At 43.1% G+C, this 17,387-nt stretch overlaps 1 protein-coding gene across 1 annotated transcript; it reads right to left on the reverse strand.

Annotated features, from left to right (window-relative positions):
• Positions 1 to 525: 525 nt before the first annotated feature.
• On the reverse strand, positions 526 to 14,469 carry LOC141925628 (annexin A8-like protein 1). The gene is made up of 13 exons (XM_074830040.1): positions 14,302 to 14,469; positions 14,145 to 14,191; positions 9,826 to 9,916; positions 9,466 to 9,560; positions 8,227 to 8,340; positions 7,297 to 7,387; positions 6,560 to 6,639; positions 5,878 to 5,937; positions 5,244 to 5,337; positions 3,384 to 3,479; positions 3,082 to 3,140; positions 2,106 to 2,228; positions 526 to 769 (listed from the first exon to the last, which is right to left on the reverse strand). The coding sequence occupies exons 2-13, from the start codon at positions 14,163 to 14,165 to the stop codon at positions 713 to 715; spliced, it is 981 nt and encodes a 326-aa protein (XP_074686141.1). The 5' UTR covers positions 14,166 to 14,191; positions 14,302 to 14,469; the 3' UTR covers positions 526 to 712.
• Positions 14,470 to 17,387: the final 2,918 nt, after the last annotated feature.

Here is a 17,387-nt window from a genome sequence, read left to right on the forward strand (position 1 = left end):
AAACAAATCAGTCACCCCAGCTTTGATTTTCCCACAGTCACACCCTGAACTTGCCAGTCTCCCCCCACAAACACTCTCACAAGCAAGAAGGAAATCGGGCACACAGCTTTCACCTTTCACATGCTTACAGCCAGTTTGGCTCTGCCATTCCCTGCTCCTTGGGGAGCCCCCACTGAAGTTACGCAGATAAGGCTGCTAAACCAGCCCCCCGTAGGGCTGAATTCTCCATTCTGACCCATGCCCTAAAGCATCATTAATATCTGGGACTCCTTCCAGACCCACCCTGCTAGCATCAAAGTGGTTGGTGCTGTACCAGCTTGTCCTAGTGAAGTTAACAAGGCTTGAGGACAGCCCAAACATTGTAGGGTTGTTCAGATTTGTGAAACACCTATAGAGGGCCTTTAATTTCACATCCAAGTGCTACCCTTCACAGTGTGTTAAAAGACAAGGGAAATTGCACAGAACAAACTGAAAACAAAAAAGAAGCATTCCCACTTGTGTTTGAAAAACTGTTGGGGAAGTGAATAGCTTTTAATGTGTAATGAGCATCCACATCCTTCAGAGAGCTTTGGAAATCTTGACCATTAATTTGATCTTCTTTTTCTCCCCCTGTGGATTAATGGAAAGATTTTCTGCATGTACATTTTCAGAGCCTTGTTCCACTGTTAATTTTCTCTCTGTATCCATTTCAACATCTTCCTCTTAGACTCTGTCAGTCACTGCCACAGAGATTCATCAAGGCTGTCTTGTAATCACCACTGGTGTCATCCTGAAAGGAGAAAAAATTTTTTTAAAAGAAGGTGAATGTGGAAGTTCCTCTGCATGTTCCGACTGCTGAATTTGTCAGTCGATGGAATATGCCCACACAGGAAATGAACTTTGGAAAGAGCAAGCCAGACTTCAGCAGAGTTACTGCCAGTTGACACACCATCAAAAGTGAATGGAGAAATGAGGCTTGTAGCTGCCACCTGAAATAACATTTATCAAGTCCAATTCTTTTCTTTGGAATCCAGGTGAGCCATTTATTGGGGCTCCATCCCACAGAGCGGCACAGAAAGTCAGCACGAACAAGAGCAACCAAGCCTGTTGTGTTCAGATTTTATGTGTCTGGGTATTTGTGTAGCATCTCTCCCCTATGGGAAGGGAAAGGGCAGTATAGTTAGCCCTGACACATGACATTTTTTAAAAAGCCACAAATTGGCCATTTTGGTCTAGATAAAGTACCACAGAGAATATAACTAGATAAAAAATTTGCTCCCTTTGAATGTTTTGTGATGACAGGTGTAAAGCCAGTTCCATTTCTCAGAAGGAGTGAATATTCTGTACAGACCCTTGAAGACTGATCATTAATCAACATGACAGACACTGACAGTGTCAATTAGAAGAAAGGGCCTTCATTACAGAACCAAACTTCCCATGGGGACTGCTAAGGATAGGGCTTCTGTGCCATTTGCACTGGGTGAGAGGCATGTCTCAGAGTCCTTAGGACAAATGGTAAACCCCAGAATTTCAGCCCTAATAGGGGAGGGTCATTCACTCAGAACTGAGACTTAAACCTCAAAAGCTACAAAAAGCTTTGACAAGGTTCAGTTTCTAGACCTATCTCACCACAGTATAGGCCAGACCTTCATCTGGGATAAGTCAACTAAAAAACCCCTAAAACCCAACAACAAACCAACAACAAAAAGAAAACAAAAACCAAAAGAAACCCAGCACTACTGGAGGTAGTTAAAGACATCAGAGAGAGAGAGAAGAAAACGACACAGCAGTGTGGGAAAGGTGTAACAGGGAGGATTAGATTAATCTAGATTCATCTAGGAGATCATGAAGTGCATGGATACAGAGTCTGGTCCATGAAAAACCTCAAGCAGTCTCTCCTCAGGTTTGGCTTTGCCCAAGTCACTTACAGAGCATACAATCTGACTTACCTTTCAGGCATATATGTCTCTCAAGGAGATGATTGTTAATAGGCCTAATTAAGAAGAGCTATGATCTCAGTAGAAATGCCATTTTTACTGAAAACAAGCATGGAAGCATCTCACACTGCTGGACAGGTAAGGAATGTATGTGATAGCTAAGAACCATCATATCAAGATGCTGCTTACCAGAATCATACTGGAGAGAGACTTCCCTGCAATATGTTTGAATTCAGCCTTTATAAGATTTAAGTCAACTTCACTTCGAGAAACAATCACCCTTATAAGAGTCCCATCATCGGTGCCAGCCCCCTGGAATAACAGATATATCAGTCTGTGATGTTAGTGGGTGTTAAAGAGATAAGCTGTTGCAAACTGGTCCAGAACAGGAGTCAGCTTTCAAACACTGCTCGGCACATGTTCTACAGCACATCTGCTTCTCTTTCTGGAGGGCCAACCCCCACCCTCTCCCCAGGGGCCACTGTCAATACCACAACCCTGCCCATGGAAGCGTGTTATGTCTTTGCACATGTCAAACGCAAAAGCAAACATGCTACAGAGTTGGAAATTGGCACTGAATACACAATGACCTTCTGCAGCATCACCCATGCAACACTTGGCTTCAGTCAACATTGTTTAATCACTCACAGGAAAATTAAGATCACATTGATAACAAAAATAATCAGTCATCCCAGCTTTCCACAAAGTTGAGAGAGCTGACATCTTTCGCATGTCAGTTAAGAGTTACAGGGGCACAATCTGCAGATGCCTTATGTGTCCCCATTTGGAACTCTCATTTTATACTGCCATTGAGACAATTGCTTTCTAAAAAGAAAATACTGTGGTCCATCTGTTAACATTATGTGCAAAGCTCCACCATGATCAGCCTCCTAGAAAAGCTTCTCCCAGAAGTTTTATCCATGTTCCAGGAGGTGGGACTGGGCTTCCTGCAGACTCCTAAGTCAGAAAAACCAGACTCCCTTGGTATCTCAAGCTTAAAGGGTACTTTTCTACCCAAGTGTTTGAAGAGATTCTGCCATTACTTGCAACAGTAACACTAAGCTTGCTGGATTTCACCAAAACCTTGGCTCTTCTAATTTGAACTGGTGGAAGCCAGGTGACAAGTCCAGTATAGAAACAAGAGTGTGACAATGAAGAGCCTTACCTTTAAAGCATAGTACAGCCTCTCTGCAAAGTAGCAACGGATGTTCCTGGTGCATTTCACTAGGCATACAAAAAGGCTCAGTAAGAATCAACAGTAATTCCAGTCCAGGACAGCAGGTAACAGAGATTCAACATGCTTTCCATTAATTCAGTGTGCCCCTGGGATCTGAGTTTGTCTTACCTAAGAAGTACACTTTACTTCCTACCAGATACCTTCATAAAGTAGATCCATCCCATAACAGTCAACTACTGCAGGAGAAAAGGCAGCAGACTCAGAAGAAAGGGAAACGTAGCAACTCTTACCAATAGCCAGCATGGCATCCTCAAGTGAACCATGAGTTTCACTCTTGATAGAGTCTTCTATGCTTTTACCAGCCAGTTTCTGGTATTCTTCAAACACTGTTTGAAACAAAAAACTTCAATTTTTTTACCAAGCAACTGCTCAGGCATTTTGTGCCCAATATTTGCTTGTGTGGCAGATCCCGCTAAAGCAATGGCCACATTTGCACCAACTTCAGGAGGCTTTAGTCAAGCCCAGAAATCAGCTACAAAAATGGATAGCAATGTTCAGAAAAACACAACCCATCCATGGGTCTTAATTCCCTGCCTTCATTTGAGAATGCAAGTTCAGTCACCTCATATTCATTTGGAAATCTGACCCTTCATTGATGTCTTTAATCACAGAAATGAAGCAGATGACAGAAGGTTAGGCACAACTCTATCATTTGGTCTTGTGTTTGTTGATGTCACTAGCTTCAGAAGCCAAAATAAAATCAAATTAAATCTAGGACTAAGCTGTTCATGGCCCTTGAACTTTCAAATGATGACAACAGTTTGGGAAAACTTATTATTTCAACCACAATTTTTGAAGAACAGCTCAGAAAAGATGAGCAAAACACAGGTGCAGATTCCAAGATATTTGAACTCCCACATTCACAGAAGTTGTTGTTCACCTGATACACTCTGGATATCTGGGGTTCAGAATTACAGATCTCAGTTTTGATTCCTAGCTTTCAGACTAACAGAGAAGGAAAACTGCTATGTAACTCAATGGACATCTTAATGAAGTTTTCTCAGCATTCAAGATCAGATACCTAAACATTGACAGTCAGATACTTTGGGGAAAGACAATTCCACAGAATCGACAGATAGATACAACCATCTCAACTTGGGCTTATTCTCCATATTATAAAAAAAAAAAAAAATAGCTGCAACAATTACACTCAAGTTCTAAAGATAAAGAGTTACAGGCTATCATAGCACAGAGGAAATTACTTGCTTGGTGATACAGTAGGTCCTAAAGTTTGGCTGCATCCTATAACACCTAGTTGAAATTCAGTTCTTAAAGGCAGACACAGCCAAAGACTAGACACCACTTTTTTTGTTTTGTTTTCTAAGTGACACTGGGAGATTAAATTTTAAAACACAAGAGGGAGCTGGCCTCCAGGGCCTAGAAAAGCGCCTCAGAAGACCTCAGTTTGAAAAAGCTCAGGCATACCTAATTTATCACCAGACATATTTATCAGTTTAGGTCCAGCTGATTTACACAGTACTTGATGTGCTTAGATTCAGCTGACATAACAAAATCTGTTAGTCAGAGCCTTGGACTGCCTCAAAAGTCTTGAGATGACAAGGCCAGGTCTCTGTTGCATGGGACAGTGAGGAGCTGAGGGCTCCCTTAGCTGGAGCTGGGTTAGTGCTTTCCCTCTCCGGCAGCCTCTGATGCCTTCAGAAGAACCTGGGGCAGAAATGCAGGGTTCACTCTGTGATTCTCCAGCACTGAATAACCAGCTACTTTTTAGGTGATTTTTTTTCCCAGAGGAACCCACATGCAAGGGGTCATGAGTCTGACCACTGCATGTTCCTACCTGGTTAGAAAGGGACTCTCTCTCCCCTTGGGTTTATAAAAACAGCTATACCATCCAGTCATCACCATTGTATAAGCACTCCTAGATAAGCCACTTAATTTTCAGCAGCACTCTCTTCATAAGTTTTCGTGAAAGCTGCTGGCCGCTTTTCGTCACTGAGTGACCAAGGATTAGGAGACAGACTCAGGTACTTATTTCTGACCACCCATCTCTCCCATCTATAATCCTGCCTCTTCTTTTTGGCTAGAGTGATTTCCCATTTCAGAGGCTTGGGAGTGTGGGCTCTGCTCCATACCTTTCAGCAAGTGTGTGGCACTCCTTGTGCACAAGATGGTGATGAACTGTGTCTCATCAGTGCCCCGTATCTTCTCCCCAGCAGCATAGAGTGTCTGTAATTTAACACACAATTGTTAGAGAGATGTTCTGTGTGTGCAGCTGGTAAAGGAGCAGAGTTTGGCTTAAGGCACTGCTAGGATAAAGGGGGTTGAAGTAACCTAAAACACTGTGTGAACTAGACTCTTCTAGAATGGTTGATTATGAAAACCCTTGATCATGTCTTCTAGTCAAATTGGACTAGTCACTATCTCCACCCTTTCCATCCCTCCTGCAGTAGCTGGAGCAGCCAACAATGCTCTTGAGGTTTCTGCCCTATTTTTTACTGTACCATTCCACCATACCCGCATACTTTCACATATCAAAAGCAGCTGAGCCCAAGCCCAGCTTTTATCACTCCTCTTTGGAACAGCAAGGCTCAGCAAGTGCAGGCAAAATTGAAGAACCCCAAGTTGCTTCTTCCTGAAGACCACCCCTCCCCAAACTATTATGGCTCCAACCCTCTGCTGACCAGGACCCTGCTCCCCACTGGGGCACTCTGAAGTTCAAGACAGATGGGATCAGGCATATCACTGATCACAGGCATTTGAGAATACCTCTGCATCCTGGAGAGCCAGTGCTGTGTCCACATAGAGAGTGGCATTGTCCCTTTCACCCTATGAGAAGAAGAAGAAAGGTAACCATTTTGTCTCATGAAGCTTCTTCCATATATAAGGATCACAGTGTACATTCTGGGAAAAGATCAATTATCCTTCTTAGCTATCTATTTCTGCAGAGTACTCAAGCAGTAATGTTTCAGACAGCATGAGTGCTAACTCCTTCACTGAAAGGCACTGAAATCAGTCATATGAAGCGGAGTCAAAAAATTGCTAAGTTATTCTGCTGATAGGCAGGAAAATTCAGAGAACGCAATAGGATAAATGCATCCAAATGCACTCAGCATTGAGGGCACAGACCCTGGAAGAGTGGTGAATCATAGTTGAGGGGTGTTGTTTTCTAAGACCCTTGTAGAGCGCAGTGGCTTTACACATATGTAAAAGTGAGGTGTCTCCCTGCAGCAGAGCTGAGTTCCCAGCTCTCTTACTGCTGCTAAGGGAGGGACGGTTCCCTGCTTCAGTCACATTGAAGCTGAAACACAGATCCAGACCAAGTGACATTTCTGTCTGCATTTTATCTTGTAATCATGACTGTATTGCCTCTTCTCTTGCATGTCTTCTCCAAAAAGGAAGAGAAAAACCTGAAGATTTTTATACCCTCATTTCTCTTCACTAGCGTTACCTGAAGAAGGCAAACCAGAATCTGCTCCAAGTAGCCACTTGTTTCCGATTTTATGTCTTCTTCCAGATCAGAACCATATTCTACCCAAGGGAAAGAGAAGGACAAGGGAAAGATTTATTATTTGGGTGATACAGTGTCCAGGATAGAAACCAGGACATAGAGTCAGGATATCACCAGTCACCCAAGGACACACAGTAGACTGACACTAGTCAGGAAGGTTGCTAGGGAAAAAAAACAAGGGCTGAGATCAGCTCACACCCTCAGTGATGCCCAGGTCAGCATTCACATCTGAGTCACTAGCTCCACTGATGTCCAAGGCATAAACACAGGGCTAACGTTAGAGATATAGTTTAAGGGACCAAAGAGATATCAAATATTTCCAAATACATATTTAATAAATTCCCATCTAGCATGTATTTAATGGGGAGAAAGAGCCAAGTACATAGCTATAGTTTTGTTTATATTCTGACAATAGCCTTTGTGGCCAAGCTGAACCAAATTTGTGATTTACTGACGTTTTCCTGTAGCTGGAAGGAGACCTAGAAAGGGATTTTCAGATTCTCTCAGCATAGCCATAGTCTGTTTGCCAGGCTGAAAGCAGAGTTAGGTTGCACCTTCTTGCTTTTAAAAGTCCCATTTTCCTGCTGACAGTGCTAGCTGGTAACACCATTCCTGCTGTGCAATCAGGCAGTCACACATTGCTCTGACCACACAAATCAGAGCCCCAGGCACTTTACCTTCTTTGTACGCCTTGATTATCTCTTTGATCTGTGCTTTTGTCCGGGATGCCAGGATCTCTATGATGACATCTTCACTTGTTCCCACACCCTTTAATAGAAAACATAGTGGAGAAGTAAAGGTGGAGAAAGGCATCTAGTCATAGAGTCTAATTTATTGCTAGAGAAGTATGGTCAAGTGAGGAGTCAGATGGCAGCAAAGTGTTAGGGTGCATGCTGAGCTGCGAGAAACTGTCACAATGAAAGCTGGAGACACAAAGCACATTTGATTTGAACATGGTTTCTTTTGCTGAGGTGCCTAACTCATAAAGGATGATTTTATGTATCCCTGCACTTCCGCAATGCATTTCTGGATTTGGATCTTTGATGACTAAGAGTATAGGAGGGATATGGGGAGACCAACGCTTGTCTAGTCAGTCCATCTTTGTACCATTTTAATAGACCTCTCTGCACCTGAAACTTCAAAAGATACTGTATCAGTAAGTAGGACCCCAGTCAACCCCAGTCTGGCCCTCACAACACCACTCAATTTCTTAAAGGTTTCACATCTCAGGTGGACTTCAGGGCAGTAGCTTTGTGTCATTGAGCTCCATTCAGGAGAGTCACTGTAGAAAGCAACAAAGAGATGTTTAACTGAAAACCATGATCTGTGGATGTTCATTCCTTGCCAAAGCTGAATTTAGTTTTGCTGTTGCCTTCCCCAGGCTCTATGAGGCACGTATGTACAGAAACTCTCATACAGCCCTAAAAATTAAAGCAGAATTTTTCCCCAGAATATGCATTAATAGTACCATTAACTATTTCTTAAAGGCTACTGCTAATAACAAATCATGTAACAGTCCAGTTACTACTTGCATTAATAAGCACAGTTACAGGAAATTAGCACTGTATCTGTGCTACTACTTAAATACCAGCATGCAATTTGCTTACCTTCATGGCATCATGGAGCTCCTTGGCATCATACTTGAATGGGGAGTACATGAGAGCTACAATGAGCCTCTCAAAGTTGCCACTCAGTTCAGACTTCAGGCTCTCAATCAGATCCTGTTAAACATGCATCACACAGTTCCATAAAAAGCCTTACAGGATCTTCTTACTGCCCAGTGCTGTTTCCATTGCCGTGGCCTACAGCAATGAAGCTGAATGACAGTATTGTGTTGATAGCTTTTTAGAGAAGGTTCTGGGACTGAAAGAGTCACCTAACTCCAAAATGGGATTTGTTTAAGTCCTTCGACATTCTCTATTGCCCCAATACTCAAGCTTCTCCAAGGTAATAATTAATTCTGCAGCAAAGTAGGGAAGATTAAAATCTTCCTCCACCCTGCTTTACTTGGTGAGCAGAACCAGGCTGATGATGGCCTTGGATTGAGCAAGGAATGTAGCTTCAGGCAGAGCTGATTCCCACAGCCTGCATATAAACATGCACCCAGGACTTTTTCAGAATCAGGTGTGCAGTCTGTTTGAAGATAAACTTCAAACTTTCCTTACACTATAATGCAGGTTTTTTTAGGGTATGACTCACCCTGTTTTAGTGGGATGCAAGCACTCCACTGTTCCATACCTGCCCACCCCTCCATTTGCTTCCATTTCTGAGGCCCTTGCATGGCAGTCCCCTTTCCAGCAAGAGTCATTGGAGACTCCAGAGTAGGACCAGTGGCAGAGTTTTCCAGTGGAAAAATTTTCCCAATAAAAGTAAGATTTTATCAAAGACAGAAAGATAGCCACAGGAAAACATGGTTGTCAATAACCGCAGTTTGTTTTCATTTTCAGAATTTCCAAACAAATGTAATTAAATAAGTCTTTAAATTGAACTTTCTTTGGCATTTAAAAGGGCCCCAAACCAATATTTTACTCAAAATGCCACTTAGAAAGGTATCAATTTCTGTTACAGCTTCAGAAACAGTAAGAAGTTACACTTTAAGTTAAAATAGTTTAAAAATATTTCTGGTCAAAATGCATTTTACAAAAATCTCCTGGGGAAAATTCAGTATTTCTGACCAAAAATTAATTATTTCACACATTCAGGCCTTACAAATAAATATTAATCTACTTATTTACAGAAGACCTGCATATTATTTGCATCATGCTTACAGGATGAACTGTACACCAATTTACTACATGCTACATGCAGTGAAATAATGACTGAGTATGGCTTTGTTTTGGAATAACCTTTCCAAATTGTCCTTTGAAGGATTTGGCAATCTGTTGACGCTGCATATTGCTCCTCTTGGTTAGGACGTCAATTATAGCTTGTTCATCAGTCCCTATGGAGAGCAATAATAAGCCATAAACACAGTGCACAAACAAAATTGAGACTAGTCCAAAATCCCAATTCAAATATTCAGATAACCTTCCCTAGTTCATTGCCATCGTACAGAAGTTTAAGTATGTACTGAAGAAACTTTAATTTTTAATTTTCCACATTAAATTAAGTGATATCTCTGGCTGCAATTTTCTTAAGGAATGGCTTTCAAAGTGGCAATTATAAGCAGAACATAGAATTTACACATGTGGTTGGAGTCAACTCACCAAGCCCTTTCATGGCCTTGTACAGAGTCTGAGCATCAGGTGCAGGGTCAAAGTTTAAAGCACCCATCACAGACTTGCCCTCTGCTTCACTCTGAAAAAAGAAGAAAAATATGTGACTTTTCACCACTGCTTTTCATCAGCTGAAGAAAAAGTGTTTTGAAAGTACATTAATATTATTAATTGCCTGCATGTGGGGAAGGCACAGAAAAGTGGAGGGATTGGTTCAAAGTCTCTCAGCAGAGCAGACCTCCAAAGAGAACACAAGTTTCCTGCCTCCACCTGCCTGTACCAGCCTTTGGCTCCTGGCAGAAACATGAAGCACAAAGCATGACTGACACTGCTGCAACAGTCATTAGGTGCAGGCAGTCTGGCAGAGAAAGCTGAGTAGGCTAGACTTTCCTATTTACCCCTTAAACACAATGCTTCACAGCACGTATGCTACTGTATCATACTGCATTTCCCAGTGATTTGTTGCCGTGTAGTTTTTACACATAGTTTTTCTATTTCATGGAATAGTCATGCTCTCACAGACCATTATTTTAAGTAGCAGCTTTATTCTGCTGCTGCACTTCTGCACAGCTGGTCTCAAGAAGGAAGCATCTCCACTGGAAATACTTGGGCCAAGAGACTACTTTGAAGGAAGAGATCCATCTGGAGGAGCGCAGGTTTGATGTTCTCTCCTGAGCCAAGGGCCAAGTACGCAGGAATACTCCAGACAGACCCCTAAGATGCTGCCAGTGCCAGACTTCCAGAGCAGAAAGACACACTGAGACTTATTCCAGTCACCACAAGGTAGTAGGACCATCAAACAGAACCCAGGTTTAAGAGCTTCAATTTAACAAAAGCTGTTAGTCAAGAGACTGGCTTGAATATATTGACGCATCTCTCACAATAAGGTTCTATCAACAGGGGAGTACACGAGTGGTCGGGCATCACCACTTTATTCCAATAATGGACACAATTTTCTCTTTCTTAGCAGCAGAGAGATTTAAGTTGCCCCAGGAAACTACTATATGTTTGTAAATTTACTTGCAGAGAGAGGGTTAATATTGAACTACTGATATCAGTATGACCTGATGGATTTTTCAATGGGTGTGGCTTTACAGTCAGATAAAAAACACCTTGAAATCAGAGCTTACAGACCAGAAGGAATCACTATGGCTGTCCCATCTGACTTGCATAACACAGACCACCAAGGGCCACCCAGAAGCCTCCTGGTATGATGCAAATCCCTTCTGTCGAAGAAGGCTCTACCCCTCTTCTAGAGTCCTTCCAGGTCATCCAAGTCCTCCCCAGAGAAAAAAGCCTCACCAGAGGAAAAAGCCTTCAAGTGATCCTTGCCAGGTAAAAAAGCTTGTGGAAATTCCCTTCAGGACCTGCATTTTCAGTTTTTAAATGAGAGACTGGAAGATTAATGGCTGTGTGCTCAGGAGTGTCTGTCAACAAATGCCAGGTCTAGCCTAGCACTGTGCTGCACAGATGCTCAGGCTGGCTGTGGCCAAACCAGCTCAGGTGTCCTTGACGAGTGCTTGACCAGTAGATATAGCTGGTGTATGTTTGCATGTCAGCTTCTTTGCCAGCCAAGCTCTGGGAGCAGTGACAACCAACCGAAAGGCAGTGACAAGTATTGAGAGAGGCAGTATGGTCATCAGTCAGCAAGATCTGGAGAAGTCTGCTTTACAGCCAGCACAGAGACAGACTCCCAGGTTACCACACCTTGCTCCCAGCAGAAAGAGCATCTGTGAAGGGGATGGTGTCAACAGGAAACTTCTTAATGGATGCAGCTTTAAATCCCAATGATTATTGAGCAGTAAGTTTAAGGCTGTGGTGAAGCTGTCACTGCAGAAAGAGCAGTGACAGACTAAAGCACTGCCACCCCCAGTGGTTTGTCATCAGCCTGGGACAGTTTGGCTGAGCTGACAGGACCATTGCAAGTGCTCCTTTTCTGGTTCTTTGTGAAGTCAGCCAGCACCATCACAACTGCCCTGGAAAACAGGTTACACTCATCCATCTCATTTTGCTCTGAAAAAGATGGACAATCATAGCTGTATGCAAGGACCATGTGAAAGAAACACTCTGGGCCTGTGTCTGGTGACTCAGTGAAAGAGGGAATGCAAAGCTGACCTTTCATTTGGAGGCAGCAGAAACAAATTAAACAATGGTCTTTTTTGGTATTAATTCCAATAAACATTTACAGCCCATTCTGGCTCAAGTAACACACCCACTCACCTCATTCTCTGTGTACACAATTGTTCCAGCACAGGTACAATCACGACAAGTTTCCAGAGAAACCCTGTTCAGTTTGGTATTGTTTCCCAGATGAATTGATCCTACAGTTACCTAATTGAAACTACTCAAGGTATCTGTGTAACTCTCATGTGAAGACGAATAATTGGCATGAAAGCAATGGAATCAGCATACCTCACAGGTGATGCTCTGAAAAGTTTTACCTATAAATGAACTGGAGAGGGATTAAAAGTTTTCCTACCAAAATATTTTCAAACCTCAACATAGTTTATTGACAAGCTGGGATTTGGGGACAGGTGGGGTTACTGGTTTGGGGTTTTTTTTCAGTGGAGAGTTTCTGAAAGAGTTTCACATTTTTTCATTCTTTTTGCTTTTGAACTGTATTTTTTATGAAGGGTTTAGAAAACCAAAACAATTTTTTACCATCCTTCCTTCACCCACTCATCTTCTTTTCATGCCTCTACTCCCTACAACACTGACAGATAGAAGATTGCTGGAGCTTTCAAGGGCTTTTATCCTTTTCTCACTCTAAGGTTTCAGATGTTTTCCAGCTTGGGAGGTAGTGTGGAACAAAGCAGCAAAAAGGGAAAAATTAAAGTGAGAGATACTCCAGGCTTTGGAAACAAAAAAATCCATTTTACTACACTAAACTTGCAAAAGGAGATAGGGAGGTAGAGGGAAATCAGAGCAGAAAGGAAGATTACAATTCTAATCCTTCTGGTGACATAAAGAGATCATGATATGTTTTGAGATCAGGAAAGCTTCCTAATCTGAAGCCTACTGAAGGAAAGTAGGAATTAGCCTGGTATTCCCCACCCCACAAGGTGTTTTGGCTTGTTTTTTAATGCAGTTCCCACTGCTTGGTTGCAAAATTGTAACTGAGAACCAGAAAAACGGTCATGTCCATGCAAAGTGGTTTCTCACTCTGTGATGACGTATTGCACCTGAGGTAATATAATACACTTCAAGGCAGCTCTCCTATGCCTTTCGGGTACCTTTGCTAGCATGTGGCAGCAGAGGCCCCTTGCCCGCTACTCATCTACCAGCACTAGCACTGCCAACGCCCCGGCCGGGAGAGGAGCAACAGCACTGGAGCCTCAGTGTAGGCTCAGCCTTTGCACAGGCTGCTGAAACACGAAGCCATCCTCACAAGAAGCAGCAGGCAGGGACTCTGGGACAATTCTTCCCACAAGCAAGACAAGAGCAGTCCAGAGAAAGCCTGTGCACTATTGGCAGTGGTGCTGGGCAGGGGACGGGGCTGGGAAAGAAGACTTCTCTACCACTACTCCTCCATTGCATGTCTCCAGCAGGTCTTTTCTAGGCTATGGCTTATAGTTATCTGGAGATAAAGTCTGGGGGTAAACCTGGCCTTCCACAGAGGCTAATGGGAGAGCTGCCATGGATGGCAGCAGAGCTGTGCACATCACCAGAGCTGCCCGCTGCCTGGCCTGAGCCGTACCCTAGAGGCTGCCTCAGTGCACCCCATGAGCATCCCCCCATCCTGCCACATTCCTCCCAAAGCCACAAGAGTTTAAAAGAGAACATACACAACATTTCTAGCTCCTAGCAGACAGACAAGGTGTTCAAATACACATTGTCACTGCAATATTAAAAACTCATCAAAGATACTGTGGCTTGACCACATCTCCCTCTGTGACCACAGCCTGCCAGCACAACTGGAGACCAAAATGGGGATAGGCCAGTGCCCTGAACTCACTGCCACAAGAGAAGGGAGCAGACAAGGAACCTGCAGCTTGCAGACCTCAGCTGTAACTTTGCTGTTTCCTGGTACCATCTCCCCCTGTACATAGGCACACAAACACCCCCCTGCACCGCTCTCAACTGAAGGATGGGGAAGACTCTGCTCTTCTTAAAGCCAGTGATCACATTAACACATTCCTTAATCAAGGTTTTTGAAGTGCTGAATGCACTTATAGTCAGAAAAACAGTAAATAGGTCTTGCTGATTTTTAAAGGGAAACATTTCATTCCCACACAGTGCCTGATGCAACTTATAAATTACCTTATTACGGTGCCAAAAAAATCAGGGTGTTCAATATTTCCTCTACTTACCCAGGCCTTCCACCATGCCATTGCAGTCTCAGTAGTGATACCTGGGTCTGTTGATGAAGATAACCACACGTATCACACCTCACGGTTAGGGAATCTCAGATTTGAATGGGGTGGAAGGAGAAGAGGAAGAAATAAAAGTTATTTTCAATAAACTTACCACAAGAAAACTGGAATAACTGTACTCCTCAGGAGGCTTATTCCCTCTAGAAGCTTCAGAATGTAACTGGCCTCTCTGTGCTGGGAACACGCAGGTATAAACCACCCTTATCTACAAATTCCATGGGGCAACACCCTCGGACATGGCTCAACCTGTTTTTCACATATGATCTCACAGGAAGAGATCAAGTTGCTTAATAAACAAGGCTTCCCTTGTGAGGAGCCCTATATTCAACCCCCTTGACTAAAGCTCATTATAATTTTTCCACTGCTTCTCCCCACACACACCCTTCCCTGCTAACATTTTGGCCTCTGGCACAGACACAACATGCAAATTATACTAGGTAATTTCTCAGCATAAAACTCTACTGAGACTCAGTGAGTTCTGTTACAACAGAGTAAGCCACTCACTCATTATTACCAACTCTTTCTATCTCTACCTATCTGGAACACAGCAAAACAGGACTCCAGAAACTTAACAAACCCTCCTCTACCTCCCTTCCTTCAAAAAAGCTTATTTAAAAAAAACCAAAACAAAACCCAAACCCACACCACAAACACAGCCACATCCCACACCATACATGTCCTACACCCTACAGTAAAGCTCAATAAAGCAGCAGACTGTACAGAGACTTGGGAGGTCCCCCCCCACTCCCATACCAAGACTTGCATGGCATGACTCAAGAAGCATCTCTGGGCTAATAGGACCAGTGCATTTAAGGCTAACAACTTTCAGTAATGCCAACCCCAGCAAAGTTGTCACAGGGTTTGCAGTAGCTGCGTGACATGTTAAGGCTTAGGAGTAGAGTCTGAAATTTTTTTTTTCCTTTTTGTGTTTGTTTTAAAAAGAGCTGAACAGCTCTGAATACCTTAATTCAGAGAAATGTTTCTGTGAAATCAGCTGAAATATCATATAGTTTCCATCTAGACTTTTGTCAGAATCCACCCATGCCAGCATTTATTTATTTATTTTAAACGGAAAGCTGCCTTGATGGAAATGTTCCCACCAGCTATATCTTAACTCTTGGTATATAGGAGCTTTGTTCCCTCTCACATTCACAGACTCACATGGGACTCTGGGTAAACACCAAACTATGGGCCTCTTATTTCCTTCCCACACACTGCTATTTCACTTAACCCAGCAGGGCCCCTGACGGCCTGGGAAGATGCCCTGGCTATTCCCAAGAGAATGAGCTGTGCCAGCTGCTCCTGCCTCAAACACATCCATCACATGGCGAGAGCAAGTTGTGAAGCAGGAGGCATTGACCTTGGCACAGTAAGCATGCCGCTAGAGTCTGCACTGTCTTGGCTTCTAGCCATGTTTGAGAGGCAGGTTCATTAACAGAACACAACAAGGAGAGCTCATGAGTGGTTCTTCATTCCTCCTCCTGGGGGTAAGGTGGATTCACAAGCAGGGTGGATTTGCTTTTGCTGGATCCCAAGGCTGTGCCTGGCTAGCTACATATGTCTTTTCCCTGTGTTGGGATTTGCTTGGGTCAGCTTGCCATGGAGGTCAGCTTTCTTGGGGATGCCAAAGAGGGCCTTCTAGACAGAAAATCTCAGAGTTACAGCAAACAGCTGTAGGTCACAGAGGGGAGCAAAGACCAAACCAGACAGAAAATGGGAAAAAGCTCAAGTGGTCATTCTTGCCAGCATGAACTAATAAGGCTGCTAAGGGACACAACAGGGGATTTTAATGCAGAGAAACACTGGCCAGATTTTAAGAAATCAATATGGATGGGCTAGGAAAGGTCTGGAGAACCTGAACCCTGCAGCAAGGCTCAGAGCAGCACTGCACGGTCTTAATAGAGACCAGAGCAGTCAGCACTTGCAGGCCAGTGGAGCAGGAGGTAGATACTACAGTCCAATATCCCTTTTGCTTGTGCAGATGCTGTTGAACTGAGCAGCTTTAAACATGAACAGACTCATCTTCACTACACTTCTTGTCCCTCCCTTAACACACATGCTGTATATGCGATTGAGCTTATCTGTGTAGTTCATGCACTTCACTACTGTGTGCCAGAGACACAGACACATCTTTTACCAGTAAGTTATGTAAGGCACAACTTCACATACAGCTCAGCGATTACCCTCAGGAACATGCAAAACTTCAGAAAAGGAGCAGAAGATGATGCACATGTTCTCCCAAGCTGCACTGTCTCTCCCCTGCTGCTATGCCCGGCACAACCATCAGCCAGCAAGAATGGGCAGAAACCTTCAGCAGCAGCAGAACATGCACCATAATCAGGTTTGGTTTGTGCACTTTTAAGCCATTTGGTCCAAATCAATTTTCAGCTAGACAAAATGAAGAAGCTACCAGTGTACTTACCTCTTCTTGACTCCATCCCTGGGACTTTCCAAGCTTGAATCAGTAACATTGGAGCTGCCCCTAACACATAACGAGCCAACATAAGGAAAGTTATAAAAGAAATCACAAGCAGGATTTTGCTCAACTTCTTCCAAACCCCAAAAATATTTAAGGCATGACAAGAAGGTGTTGATAGCCTTAGAAATGTCCATTACTGACACTGCTTCAAGAAGCTTCTACCACCCATTAAGCTCTGGCTGTTCCATTTTAGGTTGAGAGTAGTCTAAAGCATGCTCTAATTTAGATTGAGGATGACTACAGTCTTGCAGGGTGCAGAGGCATCCCCCTTTCCCATTTGTAGGTTTGTAAAGTCTGACCCTATGCCTGAAAAGTTTCAGGCCTGTAGCTGACTGCTTTGGAACACAAAAGCTTTTGAAAACCAGGTTCTCAACTGCTCAGCAATTTCACTTACTCCATGACTTTCACTTCTAATAGAACTTTTTCAAACCTTACAAGAATAGCACAGCTCATTGTGAATTTCACCCCAAAGTTTGATTTATTTGTTTTTTCAGCCAGGAACTTCAAAATCAAGTTAAATCATTGTGAAAACAACAGACCAAACACTTAGAGATAATTTCATGCAAAGCAGTAACTTGATAATTGTATAATATAACTACTTAAATTTGAGGAAGTTAGAGCATACCCCTCAGACCAGACAGGAGAGAGGTATTCTGCTACAAGGCTAAAAAATGGCTAACTTTCTCCAATCCAGTCTGTAA

Source organism: Strix aluco, chromosome 7, assembly GCF_031877795.1.
Source record: "Strix aluco isolate bStrAlu1 chromosome 7, bStrAlu1.hap1, whole genome shotgun sequence".
NCBI classification, from domain to species: Eukaryota; Metazoa; Chordata; class Aves; order Strigiformes; family Strigidae; genus Strix; species Strix aluco.

Coding starts and splice junctions, on each gene's coding strand:
- LOC141925628 (XM_074830040.1), bottom strand. CDS start 14,165: ATGGCATGGTGGAAGGCCTGG. Junction 5,938..6,559: donor TTCTGGTTTGCCTTCTTCAG/GTAACGCTAGTG, acceptor TTCTTCTCATAG/GGTGAAAGGGACAATGCCAC. Junction 2,229..3,081: donor GGCTGTACTATGCTTTAAAG/GTAAGGCTCTTC, acceptor CTGTTATTCCAG/GGGGCTGGCACCGATGATGG.